Source organism: Leuciscus leuciscus (genome assembly GCF_965113295.1).
Source record: "Leuciscus leuciscus genome assembly, chromosome: 15".
Classification (NCBI taxonomy): domain Eukaryota; kingdom Metazoa; phylum Chordata; class Actinopteri; order Cypriniformes; family Leuciscidae; genus Leuciscus; species Leuciscus leuciscus.
In genome coordinates, this window is record NC_138739.1 from 5484812 (window position 1) to 5501728 (window position 16917).

Genomic DNA, 16917 nt, shown 5'->3' on the forward strand with positions numbered 1-16917 from the left:
TAGCACCAGAACTTGTATATGTCCAAATTACTTGTTTAAATCAAATGTCCTGAAGATTAAATTCAGGGCACAGCCTTTGAAAACAGTCCAATGTTGCTGATCGTCGCAGTAAACAACAGTATTATTCAAATTATGCGTTCAGATGATCGATGGACAGGCTCATGTAAACAGTGACGTCTGTCACGTAGTGCTCAGTGACAGTTAATTAAGGACGCTGTGATCATTAATTGTCCGTCTTCAGAGGAAAAACAAAGTCAACAGCTCTTAAAGGCTATTTATCTAATGTTTACAAGTAAATATTTGGTTTGGCAGTCTTGATGCTCAAGAATACACAAAAAGAAATACAAACGAAATCTACATTTCACTTTAAAATATACAATTTAAATTTTCAACAAGCTTTGATAGTATTGATTTTTTTTTTTCAGCATTGAGACAGTACAAAAGACAATCACACAAAATAAAAAATAAAACACAAAAGACCTTTTGAAAAAAAAAAATGTCACGTTTGAAATCCACAAATCAAGCATGTTCGTAGTACAACGGAAGTTGGAATCATAGCACCTTGCGATTTACTGAGAAACTAAGAAACGAGGGTCGTTTTTTTTCCGTTCCCACACTGAAGTTGAAAAGTTGTGTTTGCATGTCCACATCTGGAGTGTTTCGGAGGACAGCTTGCCAAACAGTCCTTATGTACCATTGAGACCGCACGTCTCCAGCTGCAATCAAAAATGGCATCTGGTTGGTTTACCCAGCAGGCTTTCAATTCTCCATTCATATATGCTCTGTTTGCTCTGTTTGTGTCTTTGCCAAATACAAAGACGAGCACTCTGAGCACACAAGTATGGAGAAGAAATGGTTCGAATTTGTATGTTCGAATGTTTGTTCTACATCACATGCATATTCGAAAACCCTTTGGGTGTTGCCATTTTTGGAATGAAATTTCCCTGATTTAAAAACGCAGAGGAGTCCCAGTGCAAATTGAGCGTTTAGCACAACTCCTGTCCTAACTGCTGTACGTATATGTGTGTGAAATGAGGTAACGCGATGTGGCAGCTCATGCAAACACTCCAGAAAATCCCAGAAACCTAAAAGTACGTTTAGTATCAGTTTCGAGAACCATAAGCCGTTTGAACGCTCAACTCTCATTTAAACCTGAAAAATAGCCGTAGTTGCTACAGTCCTTTCTGTGACCTCTTTTTTTCATCGTTAACAGTACAATACTGGACTCTAAATACTGAATGGAATAAACTTTGACCCCAGTTTGCATTGAGATAATGAGGTGTGTGAAAAGTCATATTTTTCTTCATCATCTATAATGCAGTGTTTTATGTGCACTAAAGACTGAAATGTCATTTCATGATAAATTTGACCGTTTTGTAACAGCCGTACTAAAATTTAATCGTCCTCACGACTAATATTTCTGATTGTCTCTCTTGTAAAAGTGGGTGCTAATACTAGTGCTAACGCACTCCTGCTAATTTAAAATGGTATGTGTACATTTTCCACCAAACTTGGTAGAATCAGTGGGCGTTGACATGAAAGGATGGCAAATAAAAACAAATCCGAAACATGGCGGTAAATGGAGACAGTTTCTCAGAGCTTACGCCCTGCAGTGAAGGGCACGGGGTCAAGGGTCAGTCTCAGTGCAGGTGGACGTGCAGCTTGATGCGCAGTGCATCACCGATCTCGCCCAGCAAGTAGTCGCTGTCATGCTGGTCCTCCAGGTCCTGAAGTTTGCGGGGACCAAACAGGCGCAAGCTGGCGATCTCCAGGCGGTACAAACCTGGAGTGGGTGGTTTCCGGCCCAGCCGCAGAACGCTCTTCCCGTCGCGGCGCTCAAGGATACGGAAGTGTTCGCCCTGGTTTCCGTGCGTTATGACGTAGCGCACGCGGTGCTCAAGTGGCTCCAGAGCTGGAAGCAACTCAAGAAGGGGTTCCTTGTTTTGTAGCTGCGCCAGACTCAGGTTCATGGGGATGGAGGTCTGAACATCCATGCTGGCCATGCTCACCGTCTCCTGAGGGCAGAATAGAACAGGTTGAAACTCTTGATATACTTTTATACCCTTAATTTAGAGTTAGAGATAAGGTAAGTGATAGCAGAGTGTATGTGGCCATAGTGTTAGCAACACAACCACGGCCTCAAAAGTACCTTGAGCTCATTATCACCAGCATTGCGCCTATGACGGCCTTTCTTTCCCAGGTCACCATTGATCTTGCATTCATAGCAGGCCTCCGGTGAGAGTGACTCTTCGTCATCCCCTCCCTCCGAGCCGAACTGACCCTGGAAGCCCACTCCTGTGATGCAGTGCCTAGAGAAGAAAAGGGTGAAACATTACACTTGCTTTAATATTACATTTAAGCCAGTGATTTCCAATCCTGGTCCTAGAAGTCCAGAGTTTAGCTCCAACTTGTCCCACCATATTTGGGGGAATTTTGTAGTCATCCTGAAGACCTTTATTACCTTGGCTCAGGTTTTTAATTGGGGCTAAACTCTTCAGGACAGTGGCTTTCCATGAGCAGGATTCAACACCCCTGGTTTATTCCTTGCCCCAAATAGCGCACTTAATATGCTTTCTCTACCTGCATAGCTCTATGGAGACCACAAGATCATAGATTATCCCGTTTTATGGTCCAGAAGGGTGCTTGCACCCATGTTAAGACCATGCTAGTGCAGACTCCTGCTCGACAATCTGTGCGTCATCAAACTTGGACAATGGCCTTCGGATGAGACGTTAAACCGAGGTCCTGACTCTCTGTGGTCATTAAAAATCCCAGGATGTCTTTCGAAAGAGTAGGGGTGTAACCCCGGCATCCTGGCCAAATTTGCCCCTTGGCCTCTGTCCATCATGGCCTCCTAATCATCCTCATATACTTATTGGCTTCATCACTGTCTCCTCTCCACTAGTAAGCTGGTGTGTGGTGGGCGTTCTGGCGCAATATGGCTGCCTTCGCATCATCCAAGTGGATGCTGCACATTGGTGGTGGTTGAGGAGATTCCCCTCCTTCTATGTAAAGCGCTTTGAGTGCCGAGAAAAGCGCTATATAAATGTAATGAATTATTATTATTATTATAAAGACTTGACAAGGGTTAAGGTTGGAATTTATTCACACTTTCAGGCAAGCAAATGGATCTATACTGCATTGTAAAAGTATGTAGACATCCCCTTCTAATTAACAGGTCTGGTCTGGCCTACTCCAAGGCGAGACCTGAACCTTCTTTAACACGTTTGGAATGATTTGGGATGTCAATTACAAACCAATCCCTTACAAAGATCAATACCAGACATCACTGATGCTGAGAAAAGTGGAAGCTGCCAATGTTTCTGAATGCTGATGCTGAGAAAATTGGAAGCTGGCAATGTTTCTGAATGCTCAAGAAAGTTTAGGTGTCAACATACTTGGCTATATAGTGTATGTTAAAACAATTTGAGTGTCCAATCTTGTTCCTGAAAGACCACCTTCCTACAGACTTTAGCTCCTGAACTAGCAAATAAAGGTCTTTAGGGTTACTAGAAACATCCAGACATTTGTGCTGGAGAAGGTTGGACTGAAACTCTGTATAAAAGCGGCCCTCCGGGAGCAGCATTGGACACTTCTGGCATAAAATGAACTCTGTAGGAAGGAAATATTTGAACATTGCGAGTTAACTGGATTATCTGAGTTTAGCTCCTGAACTAGCTAATGAAGGTCTTTAGGGTTACTAGAAAAGTCCAGGCATGTGTGCTGGAGAAGGTTGAACTGAAACTCTGCATAAAAGCGGGAGCATGATTGGACACTTCTGGCATAAAGTAAACTTACAATGTTCAAAACGAACCTTCCTATAAAGTCCAGACATGTGTGCTGTAGAAGGTTGGACTGAAACTCTGCATAAAAGCGGGAGCAGGATTGGACACTCCTGGCACTAAGGCAAACTCTGGTAATCCAGAGTTAAATTGCAATTTTTAAATAAGAACCTTCCTACAGACTTTAGCTCCTGAAGGTAGGGTTGCTAGAAAAGTCCAGGCATGTGTGCTGGAGAAGGTTGGACTGAAACTTTGCATAAAAGCGGGCCTCCGGGAGCATGATTGGACACTTCTTGCATAAAGTAAACTTAAAATGTTCAAAAAGAACCTTCCTATAGACTTTAGCTCCTGAACCAACTAATGATGGTTTTTAGGGTTGCTAGAAACGTCCAGACAGGTGTGCTGGTGAAGGTTGGACTGAAACTCTGCATAAAAGCATCCCTCCGGAAGCAGGATTGCACACTCCTGGCATAATGAACTGTGATAATCCAGAGTTTAACATGCAATGTTCAAATGAGAATAGAACTTTAGCCTAAATACTCACCCTTGTCCTGCTCGGTAGAAGCCTCCAGGACATCCGCACAAGTATCCGCCATCTGTGTTGGAACAGCCATAGCTGCAAGGGTTATTGCCCTGGGAGCATTCATTAACATCCTGGCAGCCGCCAGCAGAAGACTCAAAGTCGAAACCTGATGGGCACACGCACTTAAAGCTGCCCAGAGTGTTATAGCAAGACGCCGACCCACAGAGTTGGTTCCCGGCACATTCGTTCTCATCTGGGTGAAAGGAAGACAGAGAAATTAGCAATCCGCAATGAAAAAACTGCTGTGCTTTTATGTTGCGTCATTCATGCAGAAGGACTTACCCACACACTGGTTCCACTGGTAGTGTTGAACGTAACCCTGCGGGCAGCCGCAGCGATAACCTCCCAGCATGTTCTGGCAACCGTGTTGGCACCGGTGGTTTCCGCCACATTCATCAACATCTGTAAGAAACCAAAAAAAAAAAAAAAAGATCATAAACTGATCTCAGGTTGGCATGTGCTTCTAATATAGCCGGGTTGGTTCTAGGGTCAATCTCATGAATAAACATTGGGGTCATAGTATGGGCCCTTAGCAAGATTAGTGCCAATACCATAAGCGCAAAAATATTTAATCTGAGCCCAAAATGGGAGACTAACCATCACAGTTGTGTCCAGTGTCGTCCAGAGAGAAGCCTTTCTGACACTCGCAGTTGAAGCTGCCGGGAGTGTTCAGGCAGGAGGCGCGGGAACCGCACACATTTGGCTGATTGCCGCATTCGTTGTTGTCTAAGAGATGAAGCATGGGGGCAATTTTAGCTCCAAATGACCTGCTCAATTATTTAGGCTCTGGGCTAGGCATGTTAGCGGGGCGGTTTTGAGTTCATATCACTCACCTATGCAAGCCGTCTGGTGCTGCGTGAAGCCCGTGGGGCATTTACAGGTGAAACCACCGATCGTGTTGACGCATAGGAACTGACAGTTGTGTTGCTTGGTTGAGCACTCGTCCAAATCTGGGAAAAAATAAGTAATACAGTCAATTGTTCAGTTATTCAGACACATTCAACATTTCTCACATTATCACTATTTATTCGCTATAGTTTAGAAAATGGTATTCAAATATGACAAGAACTCAGAGTTATCAAATCAGTTGGTTTTGTCCATCCTTCTGTTAGACTGTCTTACAAATGAATTATGTTGAATATCTGTCAGCTCTTAAATTTAACTACACAATTAGATAATACCAGTTTAGCTCAACCAGTTACCAAGCAATGCTTCATTTTGTTCAGTCTGTGTGTAAAAAGATCACATTAGCAATCCAAGAAAAAACACATAACATGGTCAGATCAAAGTGTCTGAATAATTTTTGGTTTATAAATGTCACTGGTAGTCACTGTATGAAGAATTTTTGGGTATAATATGTCACAGTTCACTTTATTTTACTATCCTCACGTACATAAATGAACTATAGTGTCCTGCACCCACTAGTAAAAAAATTAGATCTGGTGTCTGAATAATTTTTGTTTTGACTGTATTTCATATTAGCACATGTTTTGAAATTGGGTTTGTCATTGGGATGGATTATTACTAGGACTAGATTTATAAGCTGATGTTATCCCGACAAGTAGGAATGGTACCCATTAATTATAAACTAACCTTTGCAGGTCTTCCCATCAGGCTGTAGGATGTATCCTCTGGGACATGAGCACAGGTAACTGCCTTCAGTGTTCTTGCACAAGAAGTTACACGGTTTGGGCGACTGAGAGCATTCGTCCATATCTAATTTAAAAGACATCAATGGGAAAAGGCATGAAGTATTACAATATTTAGCTGATATTGCATCAAAAAACAGGCTTAATATGGGTTACAGTGAGCGAGGACAACGTACCGACACAGGAAGTGCTAGTAAAGTCATTGGTGTAACCCACGTTGCAATGGCAGCGGAAGGAGCCGACACTGTTGATGCACTGGCCGTTCTTACACAGGTCGGGCATCACCTCACACTCATTGATGTCTGCAAAACACATCCAATATGGTAAAAAGATCCACATATACAGTACATGTCAAATCTACCAAAGGAATGGCTACTGAACATCTTTTGCACATTGCTGTTGTATGAAGTCTCTCAGAAGAGTAGTGTGTTGTGTCTCTGACCTCTGCCGTCAGTGGTGTATCCCGGGCCGAGCGGACACATCCTCTTGTACTGAACGGTGCCGGGCAGAGGACACAGCTCACACAGCGAGCCCCATCCTCGACCCCCGTTACAGCAGCACTCAGACTTGGTGACGGTGTTTCGGTTAGTGGACGACTGCTGGCACATCGTCTGCAGGACCTCCGTGAAACAGAAGCCCTTCCTGTTATCTGACGACAACAAGAGTTCGAGAACAGTTAGACAACGGGAGGAATCAGCTACTGTCAAACCAGACGCCTTCAACATTTCTCACATTCAGTTATAAAATATGACAAGAACTCAGAGTTATAAAATCAGTTGATATTTGACTGGTTTTGTCCATCCTTCTGTTAGACTGTCTCACAAATGAGTTATGTTGAATATCTGTCAGATGTTAAATTTAACAACACAATTAGATAATACCAGTTTAGCTCAACCAATCACCAAGCAATGCTTCATTTTGTTCAGTCTGTGTGTAAAAAGGTCGCATTAGCAATTAAAGAAAAAACACTTCAGCAAAACATGATCAGCTCAAAGTGTCTGAATAAATTTTACTGGTAATCACTGTATGAAGAATTTTTGGTTATAATATGTCAGTTTATTTTGCTCTCTTCACTTAACATAAATGAACTATAGTGTCCTGCATCTACTGGTAAAAAAGTATCAAAAATGATATCTGGTGTCTGAATAATTCTTGGTTTGACTGTATTTGATTCGAATGGATGTAAAACTGGTGATTCAGTTTCACGTGAACACGTGTGAGCCGTCGCCGTCAGCTGCGTTCTGATTGGCCGCTTGTTCTTACCGATGCACTCAGTGCCCGTGGAGCTCGACTCGAAGCCCTCGTTACACTCGCAGCGGTAACTCCCCACAGTGTTCACACAGCGGCCGTTCTTACAGATCCCAGGCTTACTGCGACACTCGTTCAGGTCTGAGAGAGAGAGAGAGAGAGAGAGAAGGATGATCCAGTGATCTGAGGAGGCTTATGCAACAAGAGAGCTGGCTAATGCACAATGTGCATACTATGTAAAAGTGACAAAATTACTTGAAATTTGAATTATATCAAGCAAGCAATACAGAAAATGGTTTAGATAACATTAAATAAAAATATTAGAGATTTTAATTGCATAATATTGCTCAAAATATTACAAATTATGATGATTATAATTTTATAAATAATATATACATTTTATTTACTGTGATTTATTTTATATGAATATTCCATTAAATATTATATATTACTATTATTACCCTATTCTAGTAAATATAGTTTGACAAAATGCAATAGTTACTGCATTTATTTTCTGAAGACTACGCATTTACTCTATAAAAGTGACAAAATTACTTAAATGTTTTAATTATATCAAGCACACAGTATAGAAAATGGTTTTGACAACATAAAATAAAAATATTCTAGATTTTAGTTGCATAATATTGCTCAAAATGTTACTTAGTAATAATAATAATTATATAAAATAAAATATGATTCATATTGTATTTGCTATTATATTCATATATCATAAATGAGTTAATTTTTATATAAATGAATTACTATTATATTTTTGTTATTAATATTGCATAAAATATCAGATTATTTTATTTTATAAATATTCTTAAAATACACATTCAAATTTACCCAAGTAAATATAATTTGACAAAATACTATATTAACAATAATGCTACATTCACTGTTACTCCAATTTTCTGAAGAAAAATGTGAGTGTTTGCTCATGCTGAAATTGTCACCACAATGTTGCTGTTGCTATGCGGTTGCTAAGATGTTGCAAAATGGTTGCTAAGGTGTCCTGGGTGGTTGTCAAGTGTCAAGTTTCTGTAATATAGTCTGTAGACATGTATTTTTAAATCCCGTTTTAGGTGGAAATTGTAAGTTCACTTGAATTATCGTATATTTTTCCAATGACAACATAGAGGCCTCATTCTATCTTTAGAGCCTCTCTTAGTATGTCAGACACATTCTCTCTCACACACACACACACACACACACACACACACACACACACACGCGCGCGCTGGTTTCTCACCCATGCAGCCTTCTCCATCAGGACGACGGGTCATGCCCGGTGGACAGATGCACATGAAGGTGCCGATCTGGTTTTTGCAGGCCATGCCTCTGGACGCACAGTCATCGAGGCCTTCAGCGCACTCGTCCTGGTCTGAGGTGAGAGAGTATGAATATGAATATGAATATGAATATGAATATGAATATTTCCGTGCTGTGAACAGGAGTGGAGTCTGGTCTCACCTCGGCACATGCGGTTGTCGTCGCGCAGCACGTATCCCGTGGGACACATGCACTCGTACGAGCCGAAGGTGTTGACGCAGCGGAAGGCGCAGAGGAGCGGGTTCACAGCGCACTCGTTGATGTCTGACACACACATGAACAACAGTGTGAACTATACTGACAGAGAGCAATCTATAATCTATATATAGTTGTTGTGTTGTTGTATAGTATATCTTCACAATTATGCTCTATCTGTCTATCTATCTGTGTGTCTATCTACCTATTGTGTATCTATCTATCATGTATCTATCTATCTAGCTATCGTGTATCTATCTATCTATCTATCTATCTATCTATCGTGTATCTATCTATCTATCGTGTATCTTTCTATCTACCTATTGTGTTTCTATCTATCTATCTATCTATCTATCGTGTATGTATCTATCTATCTATCTATCGTGTATCTATCTATCTACCTATTGTGTATCTATCTATCATGTATCGATCTATCTAGCTATCGTGTATCTATCTATCTATCGTGTATCTATCTATCTATCTATCGTGTATCTATCTATCTACCTATTGTGTATCGATCTATCTAGCTATCGTGTATCTATCTATCTATCTATCGTGTATCTATCTATCTACCTATTGTGTTTCTATCTATCTATCTATCTATCTATCGTGTATCTATCTATCTACCTATTGTGTTTCTATCTATCTATCTATCTATCTATCTATCTATCCATTGTGTATCTATCTATCTATCATGTATCTATCTATCCATCTATCGTGTATCTATCTATCTACCTATTGTGTTTCTATCTATCTATCTATTGTGTATCTATCTATCTATCTATCTATCATGTATCTATCTATCTATCTATCTATCTATCTATCGTGTATCTATCTATCTACCTATTGTGTTTCTATCTATCTATCTATTGTGTATCTATCTATCATGTATCTATCTATCTATCTATCTATCTATCTATCTATCGTGTATCTATCTATCTACCAATTGTGTTTCTATCTATCTATCTATTGTGTATCTATCTATCTATCATGTATCTATCTATCTATCTATCTATCTATCTATCTATCGTGTATCTATCTATCTACCTATTGTGTTTCTATCTATCTATCTATCTATCTATCATGTATCTATCTATCTATCTATCTATCTATCGTGTATCTATCTATCTACCTATTGTGTTTCTATCTATCTATCTATCGTGTATCTATCTATCTATCTGTCTGTTGTGTTTCTATCTATCTATCTGTCTGTTGTGTTTCTATCTTTCTATCTGTCTGTTGCATAATTGTGTTTTTTTTTCAGAGTATATATTGTGAAACACACTTTAGCTCATATCTAGTGTACCTTCACAGGTCATCATGGGTCCGGGTTCAAATCCCTCCTGACAGGAACACTCAAATCCGCCAGGAACGTTTGAGCACGTCCCGTTTCCACAAGGGTTTCCGATAGAGCACTCGTCCGTATCTGGGAAGAGGACAAATCAACCATCAGCTCAAGAACCATCATCAAAGGTGCGCTTCACAAGACATATGACTTATTGGGTTGATAGTTGAAGTGGACAATCCTCTTGTAACTATGGGATTTGAACCTACATCGTTCCCGCTTTGATCGAGGAGAGCGAACATGCTTGTGTGTTTAGGACATTAGTTTGCAGGGGAACTCACCCACGCAGTTGACGCCGGTGTAGTCCAGGTTGTATCCGAAGGGACACTCGCAGCGGAACGAGCCGTCGGTGTTGATGCACAGGCCGTTTCCGCAGATTCCCGGGTTCTCCACACACTCGTTCATGTCTGTGGAGGCAGAGATGACGTTATATCACCAGTGTTGGTGGAAGGAGAAGTGCTTTAGTTGGCAGAAGTTGAGCAGGTTTTCTCACCCTCGCGTCCTCCAGAGCTCGGGACGGCCTCGTGACCGTAGGGACACAACGTGTGAAACGCAGCTGCGGGTGAGAAGGGACAAAAACATGTCAAACACACACACAGAAGATATTCTCATGTTTATTAAAATATGGGAACATGAAAAATTGATCTTGGAAGAGTTCAACATGCTAAAATCCAAATTCTATAAAACTCTTTTTCCAGATGTTTTCTATTAAATGAAATGATGAAATTTAAAAACTACTTTTTTAGACCAAAAATTATTCAGACACTGTTTTGCTGAAGTGTTTTTTTCTTTTCTTTAATTGCTAATGCGAATTTTTTACACACAGACTGAACAAAATGAAGCATTGCTTGGTAACTGGTTGAGCTAAACTGGTATTATCTAATTGTGTAGTTCAATTTAAGAGCTGACAGATATTCAACATAACTCATGTGTGAGACAGTCTAACAGAAGGACGGACAAAACCAGTCAAATATCAACTGAGTTTAGATGTTCAGTTTTCATGTTCTATGAGTTCTTGTCATATTTTATTAACATTTTCTAAACTATAGCGAATAAACTGTGATAATGTGAGAAATGTTGGTTTGAACTGTGACGTACCCTCGGTCTCGCGCGGGCACAGTTCGCAGGGGTCGCCCCATCCCTCTCCGGGCATCAGACTGCAGCAACACTTGGCTTTAGTGGTGTTCAGTGGTTTGGGCACAGAGCATTTACCCGCTTCAAAGCGCGTGAAACAGAAGCTCTCGCGCGTGTCTGAGGGCATCAAAACACACATTCATGTTCATTATAAACCAATAAAACACCATACTTTACATACAGAAAATAACCGCTATAAATGGCAACGTATTGTATGAAACATTGGTAACACTCTATATTAGCTGACATGAACTAACAATAAAAAGACAATCTAAAGCATTAATATTATCAACCCTTAGTAATACATTATTAAAATTATTAAAAGTTGTCTGTAATTTTTTTTGAAGTCCCCTTGTGGTGAAAATCCAGCGTTTAATGTTGTTTATGTGTCTATGTGGTGTTTTTAATACGCTTTAAGACAAACCATGTGTAAGTTCATAAGTCGACAGCATTGCTGAGTAAAACTGCAGTGAACCAAAGACAGTCTCAAACACACGCTTTGAAATCGCTGGTGTTTCTGACGTCACAAACTACCTTGTAACCAATCAGGGGTGCGTTTCCCGTACAACTATATAGCTCGCTGCTTAACTACCATAGTACGATGCATCGTTGGATAAATCAACTAGCTAGTCACGACTGTTTCCCGAAACCGTCTGTCGCAAAGTATCGTTCAACCACGTTGGTTTATGACGTCTCGCACGTGGTGGACTAATAACTTATTTTAATTAATCTGTTTAAGATCGAATTAACGCTAGATTTTGTCATATAAGTTACAGACATGGCATCTGAAGACCATTTCTAATTTTTCTCAGTTATTTTGCTTTATTACCAGACTCAATATTTGGCTCGTTCTTACATAGTAGAGCACGTTCGCACATGCGCAGTCTTCAAAAACGGTGCTTTAAATCTCTTGACAAACTAAAAGACATAAATTACATTTGTATGTATTCTAAATAAATAACACGGGTTGTACTGAATGTCAGCTTGCTTATTTTGCTAAAGATAAGGATTTATTCAGTCTACATCTAATGTAAACTAGAAACTATGCTTCTAACGACAGCTCGAGAGCTGTCGTTCCAACCACACAAGTTTGCGATGCCGTTTGCGAACGTTCGTTTGAACGATGGTTTCGGGAAACACCAAATCGTTGAACTATGCTGATAACGACGGAACTTGCGACCATAGTTGGCTAACGATGCTTTCGGGAAACGCACCCCAGATCAACGTGTGATCGTCAACCAGTGGATCTCTGAGCTGAGTGAGTGAGTGGAGGCGGGGCTCATTTGCATATTCATAGAACCGCACATACTAAATGAGACACAGGTGTCGAGTTACAATCAAGCTATTTTAAGGCATAAAAAAAAAAAAAAAAAATCCAAAACAGATTTCTGCAATAAAAAACACACTCAGAACTATTAAATAAGATGACAGGAGTCTGGCTTCGCCCAATCAGATTTCAGAGACGTCCTGTTCTCCAGGAACGTGTGGATGGGCGTGGGATCTTACCGAAACAGCGGCGCCCGTTGTCGGACAGGACGAATCCGGGCTGACAGATGCACTGGAAGCTTCCCGGCGTGTTCTTACACGAGCCGAACTGACAGATGTTGGGCTCCACGTTGCACTCGTTGATGTCTGAGGAAGAAGAGCACAGAGAGAGAGGTGGAAGAACACACAGATCACGATGACAGACGATCATGTGTGCAGGAGGTTTGTAACTATATATCGTGACACAATATATCAACAATGTAACAATGTCGTGTCACAATATATCAACAATATAACAATATATCGTGACAATATATCAACAATATAACAATATATCGTGACAATATATCAACAATATAACAATAACAATATATCATGTCACAATATATCGCATTACAAAAATGCAACAATATGTATTGTGTCTAGTTCACCCAAAATGAAAATGACTGTGCATTCGAGTTTTAGTGTCAGTACAACGTTAAACTACTATATATAATGTTGAATATAATGTATAATAATGCAATGGGGGAAATATTTGTGTGTCCTGATAATGCCAGATGTCTGATGTTACCAGTTAAAAGTGCTACATTATTTTAAATATATCTAGTCAGTGACAGAGATCAAGCATATATTCATCTACAATAATTCAGTATTTTCAGCTTCAGCTTCAGAATCATGAATATTGTTATTCTGGTGTCTCTATTGTCCTGAGCTTTGGGTTTCCAGCACCAAGTTCAAGACTATTCATTTACACACAGTGTATCAAATTTAGCATTTTAATCAACAGCACATTTTTTGTTAACATTTTGTCTTGGAGTATCACAATAATATCGTATCGCGAGTTCAGTATCGTGATATGTATCGAATGGTTACACCCCTAGTAAATACATCACTCTTACCCACACACTTGTCGTTCTGCACCTCGTATCCCGCAGGACAGATGCAGCGGAAGGATCCGTCCAGGTTCTGGCATGTTCCCGGCTGGCAGGCGCCCGGCAGCGTCACACACTCGTTGATATCTGACCCGTCACACACATATACACCGGATTACACACGGATCCATGTGGGGAAGCTACTCCGAAACTAGCTAACCGCATTACACAATAATCAGACACTTTACACTGTATATACACTAATCAACATTTGAAGTGGATCAAAACTTTTCATCAAAGTTATACATGAACTTTGAACAATACCAGATCTTGTCTCAGGACAACTTTGATGAACTTTTTTGATCCACTTCAAATGTTGACTACTATATATATAGTATATATAAAGTATAAAGCTTCTGATTATTATATAACATTTAATACCTTTACACTAGGTTCACTTTATATACATCAAATAGTTACAAATGGCAACATATTTATTATTAACAAAAATATTTATAAATAAAATTTATATGCATATTATATGTTTATGTAAAACATTCATTTATGCGAAATACAATAATAAAACATTTGCAAAATATCAATATTTACAGAGTGTAAATTTATAAATAGTTTAAATATTAATTTAATAAATAGTATTTTATTTGTAAATATTTACCTACTGGCAAAATATATAAAACATAAAAGACATGATATATATATATATATATATATATATATATATACAATATATATATATATATATATATATATATATATATATATATATATATATATATATACATACATACATGCAGTGTGTATCTATATTTATATAAATTCATGCTAATTAAACTAATAAAACAACAATAAAAAAATAATTCAATTGCAAAATAATATTTTTTAAAAAGTACTTATGAACAATTATATTTTATGTATAAACTGTAAATATTAATATTTATTTTGCTAACATAAAAAATAAAAATAAAACATTGCTGTGTAAGGACTCTTATTTTAAAATAATAAGACTTTTATTTTGTCACAGTATAACTCAGTGTTTGTTTCCCCTGGAGATCTGCTAGCTCTTCCCTGATGGACTGTATGGATCTTTAGGTGTAATTAACTCTGTTACGGTCAGTCTGCAGGATGAACTGGAAAGGTTAGTTGGTCAATAGGAAGGTTTTAGGGATCTATGGAAGGTTAATCGGCTCTTACCGACACAGTTCTTGCCGTCCGGCGTCAGGTTATACCCGTCCAGACACAAACACCTGAAGGAGCCCATGCTGTTGATGCACTGGCCGTTTCTGCACACCTGACTGGAGTGAACACTGCACTCGTCGACATCTGTCAATCACACACACCTGTCAGAACTCTGACCCCTCCGCTTTCATGAACTACACACAGTCTGATGCTAAACCCACAGTTACTAGTAGAATCAAAGATGAATGAGGATCAATACTGTGAAACTTCATGTTCATTAACATCCTAAATAATATCCAACATGACGTTATCTTCGCCGTTTACACTGCACATTATTGGCTCACACACAGCATTTAGCATAATATCTCATATTTCAAAATCCTACATTTTGGATTTTGCTTCTTAATTGAGTGCTTATACTAATTAGACATCCTTAATGCCAACATATATTCTCTCTTTGGCTTTTTAAGGGGCATTTTAGCCGATGAAAAGGCAGAAAGCAAGAGAATTTATATTATATATTTATATTTATTATAAAATAGATTTTCTCTTTAGATATTTTGTCTTAAAATAAATGCACATGCTTTGTCTTTTTTAGTAAATATTTTGTAAAAAAAAAAAAAATATATATATATATAAAATGGATAAATGCAAAAATATATTTTCTCATTGGCATTTTAAAATGCATTTTAGCTTAAAAAATGCAGAAAATGTAGATTTAATCAAATAAAAGCAAAAATATATTCTATCTTTGGCATTTTAATGGGTATTTTATCTTAAGAAAATGCAAAAAGCATGAGCATTTATTATATTAAATCTTTTGTAAAAAATCTTAAAAAAAAATAAATGCAAAAATATATTTTCTCTTTGGTTGTTTTATCTTAAAATGCGCCGTGACCCGCTAAATGGCCGGTAACTTAAAAATGTAGAAGCCAAATTGGCCGGTGAGTGAAAAAAGTTAATTTCAAACCCTGGTGGCAACATGTTAAGGCCATGTAATTCATGTTCAAACAGTAGTGTAAATGTGATTGGTGTGATTGCTGTGATGGCTGTGATTGGTGTGATTGGTGTGATTTTGTGATTGGTGTGATTGCGTGTGACTCACCCATGCAGTCGTTGTTGTGCGTGAGCTCGAATCCGGGGAAGCACAGGCAGTTGTACGAGCCCACGGTGTTCTTACACGTGCCGTTTCCACACGGCTGCCGGTCACACTCGTCGATATCTGCCGGACACAATGACATCACAGTCAGGATCCGCGTCAGAGCGCTTCCCGCGGGAAAAGCAGCGCGGCGTGAACGCTCACTCACCCATGCACATGGTCTGGTCCGGCGTGGTCTTGAAGCCGTTGTGGCACAGACAGCGGAAGCTGCCCTGAGTGTCGATACACTCTCCGTGACTGCAGACGTTCGGGATCTCCTGACACTCGTTGCGGTCTGAGGAACAGGCAGTTCACTTGCATTCATATTTTTCAGTTTCATTTTTAGTAATTTCAGTATGTGCTTTTGTCATTTTATTATTATTATTATTATTATTTAAAAATATTTAAGTATTTTAAGAGCGTAGACTCTCTGAACAATCATTTCACTTGTTTTCATATTTATATATTTTTTTATATTTTTCATTTTCATGTTAGTTTAAGTTAAATTTTTAGTCATTTCGTTATGCGCTTTTTCAGCAGGCGTTGGTTCCGGAAGTTTTTTTTCTCAAAATATTTAAGTATTTTGAGAGAGTACACAATTATGTCATTCGCAGTGTTTCAGTGGAATTTTCTGAACAGCATCATGGGTAATGTAGCTTTTCACCACGAATTCCACTGTTGAACGCGATTATTTTAAAACTAAGTTGAAATAATGAGGGCTAAAAAAGGCTTTTGAACTGAAATAAAGCTGAAATAAAATATAAATATTAGATGAAAAACCCTGGCAACTAATTGAAATAAAATGAGTTAAAATTATTAAAACGGAAATAAATTAAAGCTAAATAGAAAAAATACAAATACAAAAGAATAAAATTAGAAAAAAGGAAAACCAAAAATATAAAAATAAAATAAATATTATAATAGTTTTTAAATTATATAAAAATATATTAAAAGTTC

The 16917-nt window shown here is 38.6% G+C and overlaps 1 protein-coding gene across 1 annotated transcript in view; it reads right to left on the reverse strand.

The window, feature by feature from the left end:
• Positions 1–262: 262 nt before the first annotated feature.
• Positions 263–16917, reverse strand: part of LOC309475945 (fibrillin-2-like) — a 66340-nt gene continuing 49685 nt past the window's right edge. The window contains 21 exon segments of the mRNA XM_082138929.1: positions 263–2015; positions 2150–2309; positions 4327–4558; positions 4648–4767; positions 4963–5091; positions 5199–5315; positions 5959–6081; positions 6191–6316; positions 6457–6663; positions 7278–7403; positions 8515–8646; positions 8736–8858; positions 10096–10215; positions 10416–10541; positions 10628–10690; positions 11233–11385; positions 12775–12900; positions 13653–13772; positions 14838–14966; positions 15928–16044; positions 16130–16255. Coding sequence (XP_081995055.1) covers positions 1641–2015; positions 2150–2309; positions 4327–4558; positions 4648–4767; positions 4963–5091; positions 5199–5315; positions 5959–6081; positions 6191–6316; positions 6457–6663; positions 7278–7403; positions 8515–8646; positions 8736–8858; positions 10096–10215; positions 10416–10541; positions 10628–10690; positions 11233–11385; positions 12775–12900; positions 13653–13772; positions 14838–14966; positions 15928–16044; positions 16130–16255 — 3050 coding nt within the window. The 3' untranslated portion in view covers positions 263–1640.